Below are 16824 nucleotides of genomic sequence, written 5' to 3'. Positions count from 1 at the left end.
GCGTTTCTGGACTGAAGCAGAGAACAGGTCTGTTATTAATGAAGGTCAGTCAGAAATATTCAGATTTTATCTGCAGGATGTGAATTATTATGAATTCAAATGTTAGAGCATCAGGAAAATACAGAAATAAAAACCAACTTTACATCTTCAATGTTTCATTTATTCTGGTAAAAAAAAACTATTTTTGTGAAAGTAAAAATGAGAAAAACTGAGAAGATATTTGTAGAGTTTTGAGTCTAAATGTGTTTCTTCGTTTTCAGGCGTTTTTGTCATTTAAAGTCATTTTTGTTTTCCTGCTGCATCGTCTTAAAAACAGAAACTGATCAGAATCTGTGTTTTTATCTAGTAATCTCCATGTTTAGAAACGATCCGCTCAGTTTGATCAAAGAATCGGATCAAACATGAAGGAGGAAACGCCCCCCCCCCCAACTGTCACCTGTCAGTCAACCTGACAGCAGGAGCGTCCAGATGCTGCAAACAGCTGACCTCTGCTCTGAGACCACGCCCCCCCTGGAAACATGCAGTTATCCCATCCAGCCCACGCCGGCTGGCAGAGGACGAGGACGCCGCGGCGTGTTCGTGGTGAGGAGTAAACGGCTGTCAGGACATCCATCGAAGCTCCTCCTCCTGCAGGAGGAGAACCGGCTCCGAGGAGGTGATGCTCCTGCAGGAGGAGCTTTTACAGAGAAACACGTTCTAAATCTTCTAGTTCTGATTTTCCTGATAAAATGAGTCAGAGTCCTTCAGATCCATCAGATCCTCGTCGATTCAGATTAAATCAGTTTGATTTCATTAGTCAGAAACTGCAGAAATGTGACGTTTCTGTTTCATTCTACAGAAAGTGAAGCTTTCTGATCAGAAAAACTTGGGTCCATCCCTAAGAACTCAGCCAGCCGTAGCGTCTCTGCAAACGCTTCCGCCGCAGGATTTATGGAGGCCTTTGCGGCGGTCACACTCGTAAACGTGGCGGCGTTCCGCCTCGCTGCTCCGCCACCTTGACCTGTGCTACACTGGACTCTGCTAATATTTCCCGCCCTGACATCTGTCCTGATCTCCAAGGATTATGGGAAAAAAGGAAAACTGTTGTAGCCGCTGACCTCGCTGTGGCTCCGCTCCCCCTCCCCCCACCGCCACGGCGCTCTGAGAGGCTTTACCTGCAGACGAGGACGCGGTGATGACCACGTCTGTGAATGAACGCTGGAGCAGAAACGCTGACGGCTACAGACTGATGAGGCTGAATGTAAACATTGAACTTTAATGTACGACTGCAAACCCTGAAGGTCAGCGGCTGGAGAGACCCCTCCCCCTGAGTCCTGAGCGAGGCCTCGCCGCTCAGCCTCGCCGCTCAGCCTCGCAGCCTCGCCGCTCTCCCGACCTTCACAGGACGATGTCACTGCCGCACACGCCGCCACACAAGGACGGAGGAGCACTTAACGCTTCGTGGCGTGCGTTCCTGCAGGCGGAGCTAATTGAGGAGCCTAATGGGAACATCTGTGCACATCAGCAGGCGTGTAAACAGAGCGGCGGGAGGGAAGGAAGCGGCGCCTCCCATTCTGCGTACCTGGTGTCAACAGGATGACGGAGGTGACGATCAGAGAGCAGATGACCAGAATGACAAGGAGGGCGATCGCTATTCCCTTCCAGTTCCTCTGCGGAGGGTTGCTGCCCACCAGCTCCTGCAGGAGAGAGGAGGAGGAGTCAGACAGGAGGAAGGTGAGCGCACATGTGGCAGGTGAGGAGGAGGAACGTGAGGAGGGCTCCAGTCAAGGACAAACATGGAGGGAACACGCCTCGTCTGCAGCAGCAGCAGCTGAGGGGGGGTTAATGAGCAGCCATCACGCGCAAACCAATGTGACAGATATAAAATGGAGCTCACGGCGCGCCGCTGGATCGCATACTTGACGGAAACGAGCCCTCGGCTCGCCAAGCGGCGCCCGGTAATGAGCAACCTTGAGGCGGTTTTTGTTTGCTGACCTGCGAATGCGAAGAGGAAATGCATTATTGCTGCTTAATATGATTCCAAGTGAAGAGAGAATTTCCCATTTCATCCCTGCAGGATGTAAATGAGGGATAATTGCTGCTGCTGGCTCCTCTTCCTGCCTCAGATCCAATCAGGAGAGAGGCGGCGGATTCGCATGCAGCAGGTGGTTCGGAGGACGCCAGGAGGGGCAAAAAAACTGAACACATGCGTCTGCACAGCCTGCAGACAGAACGCTCATCTGCATGACTGCAGACGGAACGCTCGTCTGCACAGCCTGAAGACGAGCGTTCCGTCAAATATTACAGATTAAGATGACATTAATGGATCACTTCTATAAAATAATCAAAAGTGGATCTCAGCATTAATGTTGCAAACAGAAGAAAATCCTTCAAATGTTTCATTGCTTTAGTTCTTCTTCATTTATCCATATTCACAGAATGACCGTCATCAGCTGCTTTCAGTGGGAGGGGCGAGGACTTCAAACAAGCTCACTCCTGATTGGTTGGCAGTAGTTCCTCTATAAACACGACAGACCGACTCGGACTAAACTCATTTGGAATATGGTGGCGTACCAGGAAGTGACGGCGAAGGTTCTGGCCTCACGAGGGCTGGAGGAGATGCATCTCCTGGGGGACTGAAACACTTGCTAGGTCCAGTTCTTATAAACAGTCTATGAAGAAACAAACTGTTGATTTGTGCTGAGTCACCGTCTGATGATTTGAAGGTTGACCTTTTGACCTTTTCCATTAAAGCGACATAATGTCAATGTCTACGGCCAGGAATTCAGAAGAAATTTTTGTCCTATGACTGGGACCAGGTCTTGGTCCAGGTCTTGGTCTGGGTCTCGGTCCAGGTCTGGGTCCAGGTCTTAGTCCAGGTCTTGGTGCAGGTCTTATTGCAGGTCTGGGTCCAGGTCTTAGTCCAGGTCTTGGTGCAGGTCTTATTGCAGGTCTGGGTCCAGGTCTTAGTCCAGGTCTTGGTCCAGGTCTGGGTCCAGGTCTTGGTACAGGTCTTATTGCAGGTCTCAGTCCAGGTCTAGGTCTGGGTCTTGGACCACACCATACTGGTCCAAAGCTTCAGTTGTGACCAGTTGTGTCGATCGTTGTGCTGGAGTTTGAGTTTGACCTCTTTGTGTTCGTTGTGTCATGACGAGTGTTCTAACGGTGAGTCATGTGATTGGCGGTAGACTCAGGTTTGTAAATGATGTTTCAGGTTCAGACCAGAGACGTTTCGGAGTGAAATCCTTTGATCATCTGGTTTGGAGAATGGAACTTCAGTGTTTGAACATCTGGACGAACTGTATCATTCAGCACTTTTTGAGTTTCCTTCCAGAGTCTGTAAACCTCAAACTCTGAGGAAACATGTTTCTGCTCCAGGATTCCCATCAGTGGATCAGAGCGTTTTAGATCCTGGATTATTGAAGACGGTCGGTCTCTACAGGATCACGGAGATGAACAAACCGCACCGATTATGGCGTTTGGTTTGGTTTGTGAGGAGACCACAGTTTGAAGATCAGTCAGTTCAGGATGGGGGGGGGCATTGAATCAACAGAAGACTGCGAGCAGACTCTCAGCTGAGAGTAACGGAGCGTCTGAAGAAAGACGCTGCTTCACGTTGCAGCATCCGCCAGAACGGAAGCAGCTTTAACAAACCAGAGTCTTTGTTAAATATTTAGCTGCACTTTTGGTTTATACGGTTCATTTACTGAGATGGAGATCAGCTCTCAGCTCCACTTTCAGAGCTTCATCTGAAGCTTCAGCGTCAGGAACTAAACTTTGTTCTCATGTTTCAAAGTTTCTGATGCAACAGAAAAACATTTTAGTCAACAGGAAGAAGTGAGAATTCTTTAAATGTTCTTAATATGTGGAGTTTCTGTAAAAATCTGCTTAAACTTCAGATGAACGGATAGAGGATGGATTTGATACCAAGATTAAAGGAAAGAAGTTTACATAAAAAATAATAGAAAATGTTTTTTCCAGAAACAAATATAAGAAAGAAAACCAAACCGTTGATGGATCCAATAAATCTGTTATGTTTTTAAATAAAGAGTGAATAAATAAAACACCAAACAATCAGTCAAATAAATAAATAATAAATAGATTTGGATGAATCCACTTGTGTAAACTGAACGGATCAGGAATTCTATCATCAGCTGATCAATAATTTAGCTCCTCCCCCTCATCACCGGATGTTCCAGCAGGATTCAGACTGAGAGAAGACAAACAGCGACTGGATGAACCTGTGAGGATGTAAATAAGATCAACAGTGTAAATAAACAGGAAGAGGAAAATCCTTCATCCGCTAATCCTCCGGCGACACCTCCAGGCTTTCAGACGCTTCCATTAGATCTCCTCAGAAATCCCATCAGTGAGACGCACAAGCAGACGACTGACCCGAAAACGCCGTCTCTGCATGCGACCCAAACCACCGAGCAGGAGCGGCGCCGCGGCCCAAACGGCGCTCCCAGATGAAGAAGTTCTCCATTAGTTTAAAGAGGATAAAAGGGCGAAGCGAGCGCGTGCTTTGCAGCTGTTAATGAGCGGGGGGGGGCTGTAATGAAGCTGGATGTGGAGGTGCGCGGCGAGCCTTCCTGCGTCCTCCTCACGTCTTAATTGAAAAGAGCCAGGAAATCATTAGCCTGCAGATAAGAGTAATCAGCCCCATTTACCGTCACGGCCTTCATTAAAGCCCAGACGGCCATCCACGGATGACCACGAAAGATGGAGACGCCGCTCGCCGCCTTTCACTGGAAACACAAAACAACGAGGGGGGAGGGGGGGGTCCTCACTGAGCTGACAGGTAAACAACTACAGACTAAACACCTGAAAAAAGCAGGGATCACAACCACTGATCCATTGATCTAGTATCTGAGCACGAGGACGACGTCTCATTCAAACACATGATCAGATGTTTGTGTGACTGCTGAGAGAAGAAAGGATGAAATGTTTTAAGACTGTCTGGAGACTAGACTTAAGAACACACGTCCTCTAACTCATTTCAGAACATCCTCCGTCTGATTGACACACCGACGTCACACCAACACCGAGTCTGTTTCCATGGAGAGAAACCAGGTTTCTACCTCACACCTGAAGCTGGAATCAATCAGATAAGAATCCAGAAAAGAGAATCTTATTTTTGTATTTGAATCTACACTAAAACAATAATGATTTAATTGAGGTCTTCATTACTTTGAACAGGTTAAAGTTCAAACTATGTTCAGCTGTTTCACTTCAGGTAAAATTATGGAATGAATTGAGTGATGGATTAAGATTAAGCACTTTGCTTTTGCAGTTTAAAAAAGTTTTAAACATAAATGTATAAATTATTCCAACACACATACTGTATGTAAAAGGATTTGATTTACTTAAATCTGTTTGTGAATTGGTTTATTGTATGGATTCCTTTGCTGATCAGCATGAACATTCTCTAGTTTTCAAGGAAAGGCCTTGAATAATCTTCACAAGCTTCTATTCCTTTCTGTTTGTTTATGTTGTATATTGTGTTCTGCGGCTGGGTGGTTCAGTGGGCTAGGTGAAGGGCTGATACGCAGGAGCCCTGGGTTCGATTCCCAGGGTTGTCCACTGATCCCCACCCAGATTGGGTCCTTAGACCCTTGACGCTGCTGCATAACTGGGTCCCTGTCCCCCTCAAGTACAGGGTTGTGTCAGGAAGGACATCCGGCGTAAAAATCACTGATGCGACACAGTGGGTGCTGTTACGCTGTGGCGACCCCGAAAGGGATAAGCTGAACGTGAAAGAAGAAGAAGATGTTGTATATTGTGTTAACTGTACAAATGACAAACTGACTCGATAAACTTGAACTTCCCAGCCAGCAAGGCCAAGTGGGCCCCACATGGTTCAAAAGTGGGCAGAGAATGTGGGCCCCAATTGGGTTTGTCCTCAGTTTCCGTGGTGGCCCCAGCTGTGATCGCCCACATTGGCTTCACTGCCTAGGGACTGGAGGCCTGGACAGCGACCCTGCTAGCTCTGCTGACTCCTGGGCAGCGGAACTCGCTACGCTGTCCACCGGGCGACTGGCTAGCATAGCCACCTCAGCTAATGTGGGCAAACACAGCTGGGGCCCACATTCTCTGCCCACTTTTAAACCATGTGAGGCCCACTAGGCCTTGCTGGCTGGGTTGAAGGTTATGTCTGTGTGAATTCTGGCAGCTGGGAAAGTCTGGTGCACTGGAGTTCTGTTCTCTATTCTCATTCACTTCACCTCTACTCTGTAAATGTATTCTACTGAGTTCTCTGTGCTTCAGTTTGGTGCAGTGTGATTCATGTGTTGTTCCTCTTGGTTTAGAGGGTCTTAGAGGGTCTAAGGACCGGGATAACCTCTTTAGTTCACTCTGTTTATTTTAGCCATTGTTTATATTTCATGACTGACCTTCTGCTTCTGTACAATAACCAGCATGAAGCCCAATGAGGCGATTGTGACATTGAGGCTGTATAAATAAAGTTGAATTGAATTCTAACATACTTCCCATCTGTAATGATTGTATTTGACATGAATCATCTCAGAGATTCTCCTCAAAGCTTCAGTAGAATACAAACTCACTAAGACAGATCAGGATGAAGCTAAAACCACCAGATTAACTCATCAGACTTTTTCTGAAGTCCTTCTGTGATCGTTCAGTTTCCTGAAAATCTTCCAGTCATTTTTATTCTGCAGAGGACCAGGAGGGAAACGCAGAGCGACCTTCAGGTTCCTGGAGGAGAAGGACTTTTCTTCCATGAGGACAAACACACATCAGGAGACTGGAGTCACAAACAGCATCAGAGTTTCCTGTCAGAGGTCGTCTAAAGGAGGAGGAGCTGCACCACCAACACTCAGGTTTTTATCATAAATGCTGAAGTTTCTCCTGTAGACCAGAGCAGCAACAAGTGGTCTGTGGTTCAAATAAATGTGAGCGCTAAGTGGAGCCTTCGGGTGGAGAATGGGGAGAAATTGAGGGAAAATTGCTGTTCAGGGAACAAGCTTTCACATGTAACAAAGCTATTAGGACAGAGCGAGGAGCTCAGAAACCCGTTAAGAGCTCCTCTAACGGCATGCACGATAACCCACCTGAGGAGCATGCACGTGGGCATGCACGTCTGAGAAGATGCACGAGAATGAAAGCTGATGTTCAGGAAGGAAAAGGTTTGTTTAAGCTTTAACATCAGAGCAGGAAGCTCTGCAGCAATTAGCAGCAGAAGACGCGAGCTCATGAATACAAAGTTCTCACTGCAAACACAACTTCACCAACAAAGACTAACAACCTCCACTTTAGCCTTGAATAACAATCTTCTGGGGAGGGGAATCGTATTAATTGGATCCCTCATGAGTTCATCCAGAAATTCTGCCTCTTCTTTGTTAATCCTGATCGGTGAGGATTCAGTCTGGATTCACGGAGCAGGACCGGACCTTCCTGACCTTCTGGATCTGCCTCCACCAATTACAGTCATGACGGCACTAATTAACCGACCTGATGTGATGAAGACCAGGTGAGGTGGTCCCATGACCTGCACAGCGACCAGAGGCCTCCAGCCGGACCAGAACACGATGAGAGTCCCAGCCTGATGGAGCAGAACCGGTCCAGAATAAGAGCATTTAACCCCCCGAGGAGAAAATCAGACTTCCTGTGACTTCTTCTCTAAGAACATCACCACAACAAGAAGAAATTCTCCTTTTCAGGGTCGGGTCCAACAAACCAGATTTCACCTGCTAATCTCAAATAATCTCATCTAACGAGCGAAACATAATCTCTAATTCCTACTAACTTATTATCATTTACAATGAAAAACCAATGAGATGTTATTCACTGAAACATGTTCTGTACAGAATCGGGTCTTTGTTCACTTTTGATAAGATCTGTCGACTAAACTGAGATCTGTCGACTATACTCAGATCTGTCGAATATACTCAGATCTGTCGACTATACTCAGATCTGTCGACTATACTCAGATCTGTCGACTAAACTGAGATCTGTCGAATATACTCAGATCTGTCAACTATACTCAGATCTGTCAACTATATTCAGATCTGTCGACTATACTCAGATCTGTCGACTAAACTGAGATCTGTCGAATATACTCAGATCTGTCGACTATACTCAGATCTGTCAACTATACTCAGATCTGTCGACTATACTCAGATCTGTCGACTATACTCAGATCTGTCGACTAAACTGAGATCTGTCAAATATACTCAGATCTGTCAACTATACTCAGATCTGTCAACTATCACTAAAAACCTGATAATGGATAAGTTAGAATACTTTCACTGATTATTGAGTGTTTTTAATGGACTTAACAAAGGATGACTACAGAAGAGTAAAATAGTAAAATATTAATTTACAGATTCTCTATTCCACTTACATCTGTGTTTGGTCTCTAATGAGGTAATTTCCCATTTGTGGGATCAATAAAGTTTTATATTTATGGACAGAAAAAAGGAAAATGTAAATAAAGAATCCAAGAAATCCCATTGATTGATTTATAAAGATGTATTTGTGTAATGGAGCAGAAAATAAGGATTTATTTCCTTCTGTTCCTCACAGGGATGTTTCGTTTTCTTTAGGAAGCTCTTCTGTCCTTCCAGTACTAATGTCCTTACTTGAACTAGTTACCTGTCTAAATGCACCTGTCCATACCCTTAAACAGACAGTCTTTACCATGACCAAAGAGCTGTCAAAGAACACCAGAGACAAGAGACCTGAACCAGCTGAAGGAATCTACGCGAGCTGCAGCTTGGAGAGAAGACATCAGCTGTTGGAGTAATTCTAGTGGAGATTCTCTCAGAATGTTCTCAGTTTCTGTTGTTTGTTTGTGTGTTTATGGTTTGTAGTTGCAGAGATTTTCATAATGTGTCGTTTGTATCCAGGAACTCCACAGACGTAAAGACTATCATTTCCTCCTCCTGTCTAAACTCCCCACAGATTAACTCTCGTTCCAGCCCATTTCCAGAGAGCAAAGATTATATTTAAACCTGAAATTGGGGGATTTAGAAAATCTCCCTCCTTCATCCTCCTCGAACAGAATTCCATTTTGAAAAACTATGAACAGAATTATCTTCACCTCCAATCCTCTTTATTCTCCTCGTTTGGAGGCTTTTCTTCCTAAAGTTTCTCCGTCAAACTTTCAGCTGAAGGTTTCAAACCTGCGAGTTTTCTTTGCTTCTCAGGTTAAACGGCGTCATGGGGGGTCGTGTGGGGGGGTCGCGGGGGGCCGCTGCTATGGAGAGCTGAATAAACAAGCCGTCTCTCTTGTTCCTCAAAGCAGAAGAACTCAATTGCGAGTGTCCGGCGTGGCGGCGAGCACGCCCGCTGCTCCTGAGCATCCTCCGCCTGCCGTCTTTGAATTGCGAGTGAATCTCCTCCAGTCCATTAGAGAGGCGCTGCGAGGGCGCCGCTGCCAGATGACCTCCTCTGCAGACTCGGCACTAAATCACATCTGAGTAAAATAACAGAATCCCTGCTGCTGCTGCAAAACAAGCAGGAATGTGCAGGAATGCTGGTGTGTGATTGAAGTGTCAGCCATGGCGTCCGCAGCATCTTCATGCTCCTGTGAACCACGTCTCTGCAGAAGCTATTATTCACATAAGTGAGGATAAATAAGGCTGCTCTCCTTCTGGCTGTAGCTCATCTGCATGGTAAACACGCTTTATGACATGCACAAGCGAGTGATGAGGCACACAAATTAAGGAGCAGCAGTCCCCGCTGCCTCCTGCATTATGCATGAAGGCCCGTTTCTCTGAGTCTTCTTCAGGAGGAAGAACAATCACAAGTGCAGCCAGAGTTTCTGCTCGTTTCGTCACTTCTCTTGTGGCGATGCGCGTCTGTCAGGGGAGCCCAACGCGCCACGAACACTGGAATGAAAGCGTCGCGGGCGTCAGCGGCACCTTCAAACGGAGGAAGAACGCTTCAACACTCGGCAGATTTCCATCAGAGTTTAACTCTCAGATGACGGAGAAGACCAGCCCTCCACGCAGATCTGACCTCCAGAAGTGGGCGGGATCAGATACTTTCTGCATAACCTTAAAGCTCCTGCACTCGATGCCGTCGCCGATCGGGAGTGTTGAACCAGGCGGAGGCTCTGCACAAACAGATCGCCCAGCAGCCGCTGTTTGCACATGTTACCACTCTGAAGAGTTAATTGAACTCCCATGGATTTCTCATTACTCATTGGTTAATTCGTATTGACACAGAATGTTCCCACAGTTTCTGCTGTGAGCTTTGGCTCAGCTGTACAAAGAAAGCCTTATTAGCTACTTTGTCAGAGGCTCAAATAACAGAACGGAAACTCTCAGAAACATCGTTCTAGGAAGAGCGCACCGCTTTCATTCACAGTGAAGAAAAGGAGCTTTTTATTCACATGATGCTTTAATTTAGAGTATGTCATTAACTCCGCTTTAAGGAGGAAGTCTTTGTGTTCAGACTACAGACACACAGCAGCAGCTGACCTCCTCCGCCTCGCTCTGTACATCAGAACTAAACAAGTTTCTTCATTCCACTCAGACAAATACGCTGCAGCTTTACAGAACAATTCTACAACAACTCAAATGTTTTATTCAACAACTAAAGAAAACATTTATGTTTGTAGAGTTTAAGACAGAAAACCATCAGATATTCTCTCCAGAACTACAGACGCGGTTGGGTTATCTACAGCCCGTCAAAGGACTCCCATGATGCCGTTCTCCATCATCTCTCTTATCTAAAGCCTTGTTTCCAGTGAGCAGTCCGATCCGGTCCGATCCGGTCCGGTCTGATCCGGTCCAGTCTGATCCGGTCCAGTCCGGTCTGATCCGGTCCGATCCGGTCCAGTCTGGCATTTAATTTGGATTTAAATTAATTCAATTCAATGTTGTTTGAAAGAAGATCTGAGCGGCTCAGAAGAATACCGCCGCAAAGAGGAAAACGGAATTGCTAGCTTAGCGCTACATTAGCGCTTATTATCACTTCCTACCAATCAGCACGTGGCTACAGTGACTCCACCCCAACAGACCCGTTCTAATTTTCTATGGAGGGATGGTTCAGAACTGTTTAATGGGTCCATCTAACAATGGAAAAGCTCAAAATACTGGATCGAACCGGATCAAACCGGACTGGACCTCTCAGTGAGAACTAGGCTTCAGATCCACCAGAGGACACGCGACTCCTGGACCACATAAATGTGCAGAATTTGGGCCGTTGGCGTCCTCCAACAATCGGCTGATCAACTGAAAGAAACGGGTCAGAACCTGAGCTCAGGGACAGAACTCGTTTTTCTGGTCCGTTCATGTCGGTGCCGGTTCTGGTTTGTGTGGTTGGAACAGCCTGCAGGCGTTTGTGCAGACAAACAGAGTCAGCAGTCGATGTCTTCCAGCCATGCACACCTGCAGACGGGAACGGTAAACAACCCCCCAGGTAGACGCCGTCAGCAGGGGGAGGGGCGGCTCTCAGCTCGCCGGTTATTGAAGCTTCTGGGCTTGAAAACCAACCAGGAAGTCCTTAGTGGAGGAGAGTGGAGAGGAATACAGAGCACCCCCAGCAACACCTGGAGGCATTGGTATTCAGCGCGGCCCCCCAGCAGCGCCGCATCTCAGGAACTCTTTAAAATTGAAAAAGTATCTTTCCTTTTGTTCTGATCTATCAGCCGTCATTCTATAATTCACACTTGTTGTTCCGCTCGGCAGAAAGAAATTGGCGACACGGAAACAATATGCAGAGGCTGCTGCCCCCCCCACACACCTCCAGGCGCCGGAGTGTCATAAACGAGGCTGCTGATGTTTACATGGACTGATGCATTCTGGGGTTTCTTCATGTGAGCGCTCCCGGGGACAGCCGGACCTCCTTATCATGAAAACAGTCACCGCTTCCTTTGGTGAGGGGGGGTCACTGATGTGTCATGGCCGCTCACGACCCGTCGGGCCGTCAGCAGATCCAGAACCGCAGCAACACTCAGAATAATCCATCAGCATCTGGGTTCAAGTCCCCGGTTAGCGCCGAGCGTTTCCATCCCTCCACTTTCTGTGTGGCCTCTTGTAGCGTTTCCATGGCAACCTCCAGCAAAAGCAGGAATGATTCCCCGCTTGCCCTCCACTTGGCCACCTGTTGTTAAGACCGCAACCCAATTGTTGTTGTTGTTCAAACAGAAAGAGCAGGCCGCCTGAATCATTAGGCAGCTTTGTGAGGACTGTCTCCATTTCAGAATCGGGCCTGCGGTTCTGAAGAACCCTTTCACAGAGCTCTGTGGGGCTGCACGCTCCACACGTGGTGCGGCGCCGATCCTGCAGGCCGCCACGCTCAGCCGGGACGCCGGGGTCAGACTCTGCACCTCCAGGCGTTCACAGGTTTGTCTCCCAAACAGACCCGCCGTGCACCTGCATCCTCCGTTACCTAGCAACAGCACGCCGCCTCTGCAGCCAATTAGAGGACGGCACAACAATGTCAGGTCAAGTGTTCTGGAGATGATGAAAAGACTTTTGTTATCTTTTCATTAACACGGACATTAAACATGATGAAAAAAGGGGAAACCCCCAACCTGGATGGACAGATGGGGGCTCTAGTGAAGCCTCTTCAGCCAATCAGAGACTGTGAATACTGAACATCTGTAACACAACAGAGAAATCAACACAAACTGAAGCTGTGTGATCTGAGGAGATCCTGAAGTTCAGGTTCATTTCCTGCGTCTGATGTTTCCTCCAGATGACGTTACTCCGCTTCACTGCTAGTTTAGATGCACAGCGAATAGAAAAAAGGCAAAAACGTTTTCATGACGGAGAACACATTGAGACGATGGATTCATTCAGCTCTAAACTAGTCTATGAAGCCCCGCCCACCGTTCTGTCTGCAGACGAGAAGCACATTTTCAACTCAAACTGGACTGAATTCAACTTATCTGAGTGTCAGTTACCTCATCTAACCTTATCCATCCTGTTCTGTCCTGTCTGGGGTTGCTGGAGCCTATCCCTGCTACGGCCATGTGTGTCACAGAAAATATTAACAGAAAATAAATGTCAGTGATATTCAACTTTAATTTTATTTGCTGGAACAAATAAAACTCAAATGTTCGCCACGGAGTTCCTCATGGCTCTGTACTTGATCCACTTGTGATCCGAGTACACTGTGTACTACTGGAAGTTTGATCTCCTAATGATGCTGAAAAAAACTCCAACAATTCATCACTTCCTTCAACTACACGTTCAAATCATTTCTGGAAGTTTTATCGATTCGTCTACAATGTTGACAGAACTTCTACATGGAGCCGGCCCACAGATGGACCGGTTCAGATGACAGGTTCTCCTGCAATAACACGTCCAACATCACAGGGAGGCTTCACTATCATGCGACACAACGGTCAGCGCAAAGTCTACAAAAGTCATCAAGCAGACACATTTCAGACTGAAAAACTGTTCAGGAAATCTTTGATTCTATGATGAACAAGAAGCTCTTCATGACATTTGATTTTCTCTCCTCAGACCAACTAACCCAAAGTCAAAATATGAATAAATCTGTAGAAATACAAATAAATCTAGAGAAAAAACACATTCCAGAGACAACATGTTCAACAAAATGTTCAACAACAAAAACCTCAAACTACTGCAGTACTACATGTGTACAACACTGAAAACTACCCAAACTCAAAGTCCGACTGTGTCTGTCTTCTGATCTGTTCCTTCTTTTATTCGATTCTAACGTTTTTAGCCAGAATCTAAAATCTGTATTGGTTTAAGACATAGTTTCTGAAGAGCGGCGGGAGTTCATTAGGAATTTACCTCTAAATTGTGGGCGGGACCGTAGGTGCAGAGTAAGCCTGAGCTGATTTCCCATCATCCCTTTGTTTCCACTCTCTCCCACTAGCTTACAGCCCCTCACACCCAAACATCTGCAAATGTTGAGAAATATGGTTCTATCCAGACGTCCGGTTCTGATCCAGATTCCAGCTCAGACCAGGAAAACAAAGACGTTCATGGATCTGTTTATAAGTGGATGATCAGAATGAAGCAGAGCAGAGACTGAGGTCCAGTGACTGAAGTCTTAAACCAAACATCTGCTCCAGATTTACATGATTTCAATAAAGAAATGATCTGAAATGAGATTTTAATTATTTTATAAACGTCATGATGACAGTGCAACAAGAGCAGGTCGGAAACGCTTTTCCTCCCGGTGTGTCTTTGAATCTTCAATAAGAAAGGTTACGAGTCCACTCTGATGAACGACGCTCTCCATGGTTCAGATGAAGAGCCGTCTGCAGTCAGAGAAGTTCATTCTGCTGTTAATGTTCTCACAGGGAGAGCACCAGATCGAAGTCTCATTTAGGAGCAGAAATCCAATTCTGAGAGCATTCCCAGCTACATTTGTTTTACGCACTTTAATCTTTGGCAAAATGTTGTGTTTGCGTCTTAATCCTCATCAATCTGTGAAAGCTACAGCGTGGAGGTCTTAAAGTCACAGCGGCTCCTGCAGCCTTTGATAGACGTTTATCAGCTCCATGCACCACCCCTCAGAGCTAAACTTCTCGGGGGGTAAGGAGGGAGCATCCAGAGGAGGTGACATGAAAGACAAGGTCATTCCGATTTGACTCAGACTGAGGCTCCTCCCACTGAGATCTTCATATTCATGCTCTGCAGACAGCACCCACCACAGACGATCAAACTATGAAACCACGATGTTTACAGAAACACAGTCGGCTGAGATCAGACCCACAAGTCTGAGGTGGTCTCAGTCTGCAGACTCAGAGACCCATCTCTCCTGCAGCTGCGTACCCCCCCCCCATTATCCTCTTCAGGTAATTACAGGCAGCCGTCATGTTCATCCAGCCTCCATCGATATCGCCCAACACTCCTCTCTTTGCAGATCCAAAGCCTGACAGTTCAATTCCAGCCGGGCTCTTCAGCAGACAATCACTGCAGAGGAGGAGGATGGTCTTAAAGCACTGATGAAGAGAGCGGCGGTCCTGAACCAACCGTCAGCCGCCCGCCAAAACGCCTCAGAAGATGACCGGAGGAGGAGATTCAAGCCGACATGAGGAGGGAAAGTTTAACAAACACATCAGGAGTCTGAAGAAGTTCTGGCAGGATGTTGATGTCTTCATGAAACACGGACCTCTGGTTCTGGTTCTGGTGGTCCAGAAACTGTGGTGATTTTTTTGTACTTCATCCACGTATTTGAGGATTAACCTAAACGTCAGACCTACAGGTGGGCGTGGCCTGATGGTTCACCATCAATGTTATAACTCTTATCTTTACCAACCGGTTTCAAAAGAAACCACAAGGTCACATGACCTCGTGGTTTCTTTTGTCAGCTTTCCATTTTAAATAAAGCCCACTCTTAATTGTGGTGTTCCACAAGGCTCAGAACTGGGACCAAAATGTTTTATTTCATACATAAATTATCTTTGTGACGTGTCCAAAATATCGCAGTTTGTTTGGTTTGCAGACGACAACCAAATTTTTTTGTTCAGCGAAAAACTCGGATGCATTAGTTTCTATTATTGAGCATGAAATGATTTTACTTGTGGAATGGTTTAACTGAAACAAACTCTCTCTTAATAAAAAAACAAACAAAGTTTATGTTGTTTAGTAACAAAAAATCCATTTCAAATTTTAATTTCAAATGGATTGGTGTTAATGCAGAAAGAGTTCACGAATTTAGATTTCTGGGGATTATTGTTGATGAGAATTTAAAATAAAAGCAACATATTGTTTATATAAAACAAAAAATAAGTAAAAATCTTGCATTATTTAAAGATAAATATTAGATTACAAAGCTAAGCATGTTCTGTATTTCTCCTTGATTTTACCATATTGTTCATATTGTTTGGAAGTCTGGAGTAATTCTTATGAGTCAAACATAGAACCTTTAATAATTCTGCAAATCAAACCATTATGAATAATACATATGACTCCCTACAATGAGCACACCTCTAAACTATTTTTTAGGTCAAGAATACGGAAATTTAAAGATTTATGTTCTCTGCAGACACTGCTGGTAATGTTTAAGGCCAAAGACTTGATGATGCCACGTAGTTTACAAAATATTTTTGTTATAAATGAAGGAAATTAGAAGAAATTATGACTTCCAGGTACCTAAAGTGAAAACTACACTTAAAATTATTTCCTTTGCTGGAGTTAAAACATGGAATGTGTTGGATAATGAGCTGAAAAGTGTTTAACTTTTGTTTGTTTTAAGTTTAAATATAAAAACAAATGATTAATTTGTATGCAGCATGATGTTAATGTTGTGTGTTATTGTTTTCATTTTGTGTTTGTTCCGATTATTCCGATTCACAGGACTTTGTCTTCATCCTACTCCTGTTCTTCCTTAGTAGATTTATGTAAAAAAAATAAATTAAATAAATAATGATGCTGCCGCCCACATGCTTTACAAATCCCAACCATACTGACAGTTACGCCTTGTTCCCACTGTGCTGTCCAGACCGGACCGAGCCAGACCGGTGATCGTTTCCAGTACAGAATGGACCCGTTAAGCAGAACCGACCGGTCCCATTTCTGGTCCCCCGTTGGTCATAGGTCCATAGAACAATGGAATGGACCCGTGAGGGCGGAGCTTCTGTCGTCACACCATGTAACCCATTGATTGGTGCGAAGGTTTTACGACAACACAAAACGTCTGACCAGAGCTTTTCCCGACTCAAGATCCAAACTGAACGTTTTCTCCTCTTTTCAGCTGGATTCTTCTTCGCCCCTCCCCCACAATCTTCTTCTGAAGAATATTACATTTTTTCTCTCAGCCCGCATCTGTTGGCTCAGCTGTTGGACAGGACAAGTTAAAACAACAAAAAAAAGAATATTACATTTTTTACTGACAGTATTCACTCTTATTCGCAGGGACCGGAGACACGCCAAATCCACCAATATG

The 16824-nt window shown here is 45.5% G+C and overlaps 1 protein-coding gene across 1 annotated transcript in view; it reads right to left on the bottom strand.

The window, feature by feature from the left end:
- dpp6a (dipeptidyl-peptidase 6a) overlaps positions 1-16824 on the bottom strand; it is a gene marked incomplete in the record, with an annotated part of 126346 nt that overhangs the window by 42376 nt on the left and 67146 nt on the right. Inside the window, 1 exon segment of the mRNA XM_024280482.2 lies at positions 1562-1676. Within this exon segment, the coding sequence (XP_024136250.1) occupies positions 1562-1676 (115 nt within the window).

This window comes from Oryzias melastigma, linkage group LG20 (assembly GCF_002922805.2).
Source record: "Oryzias melastigma strain HK-1 linkage group LG20, ASM292280v2, whole genome shotgun sequence".
In the NCBI taxonomy this organism is placed as follows: Eukaryota; Metazoa; Chordata; class Actinopteri; order Beloniformes; family Adrianichthyidae; genus Oryzias; species Oryzias melastigma.
This window is presented reverse-complemented; position numbering and strand designations above follow the sequence as displayed.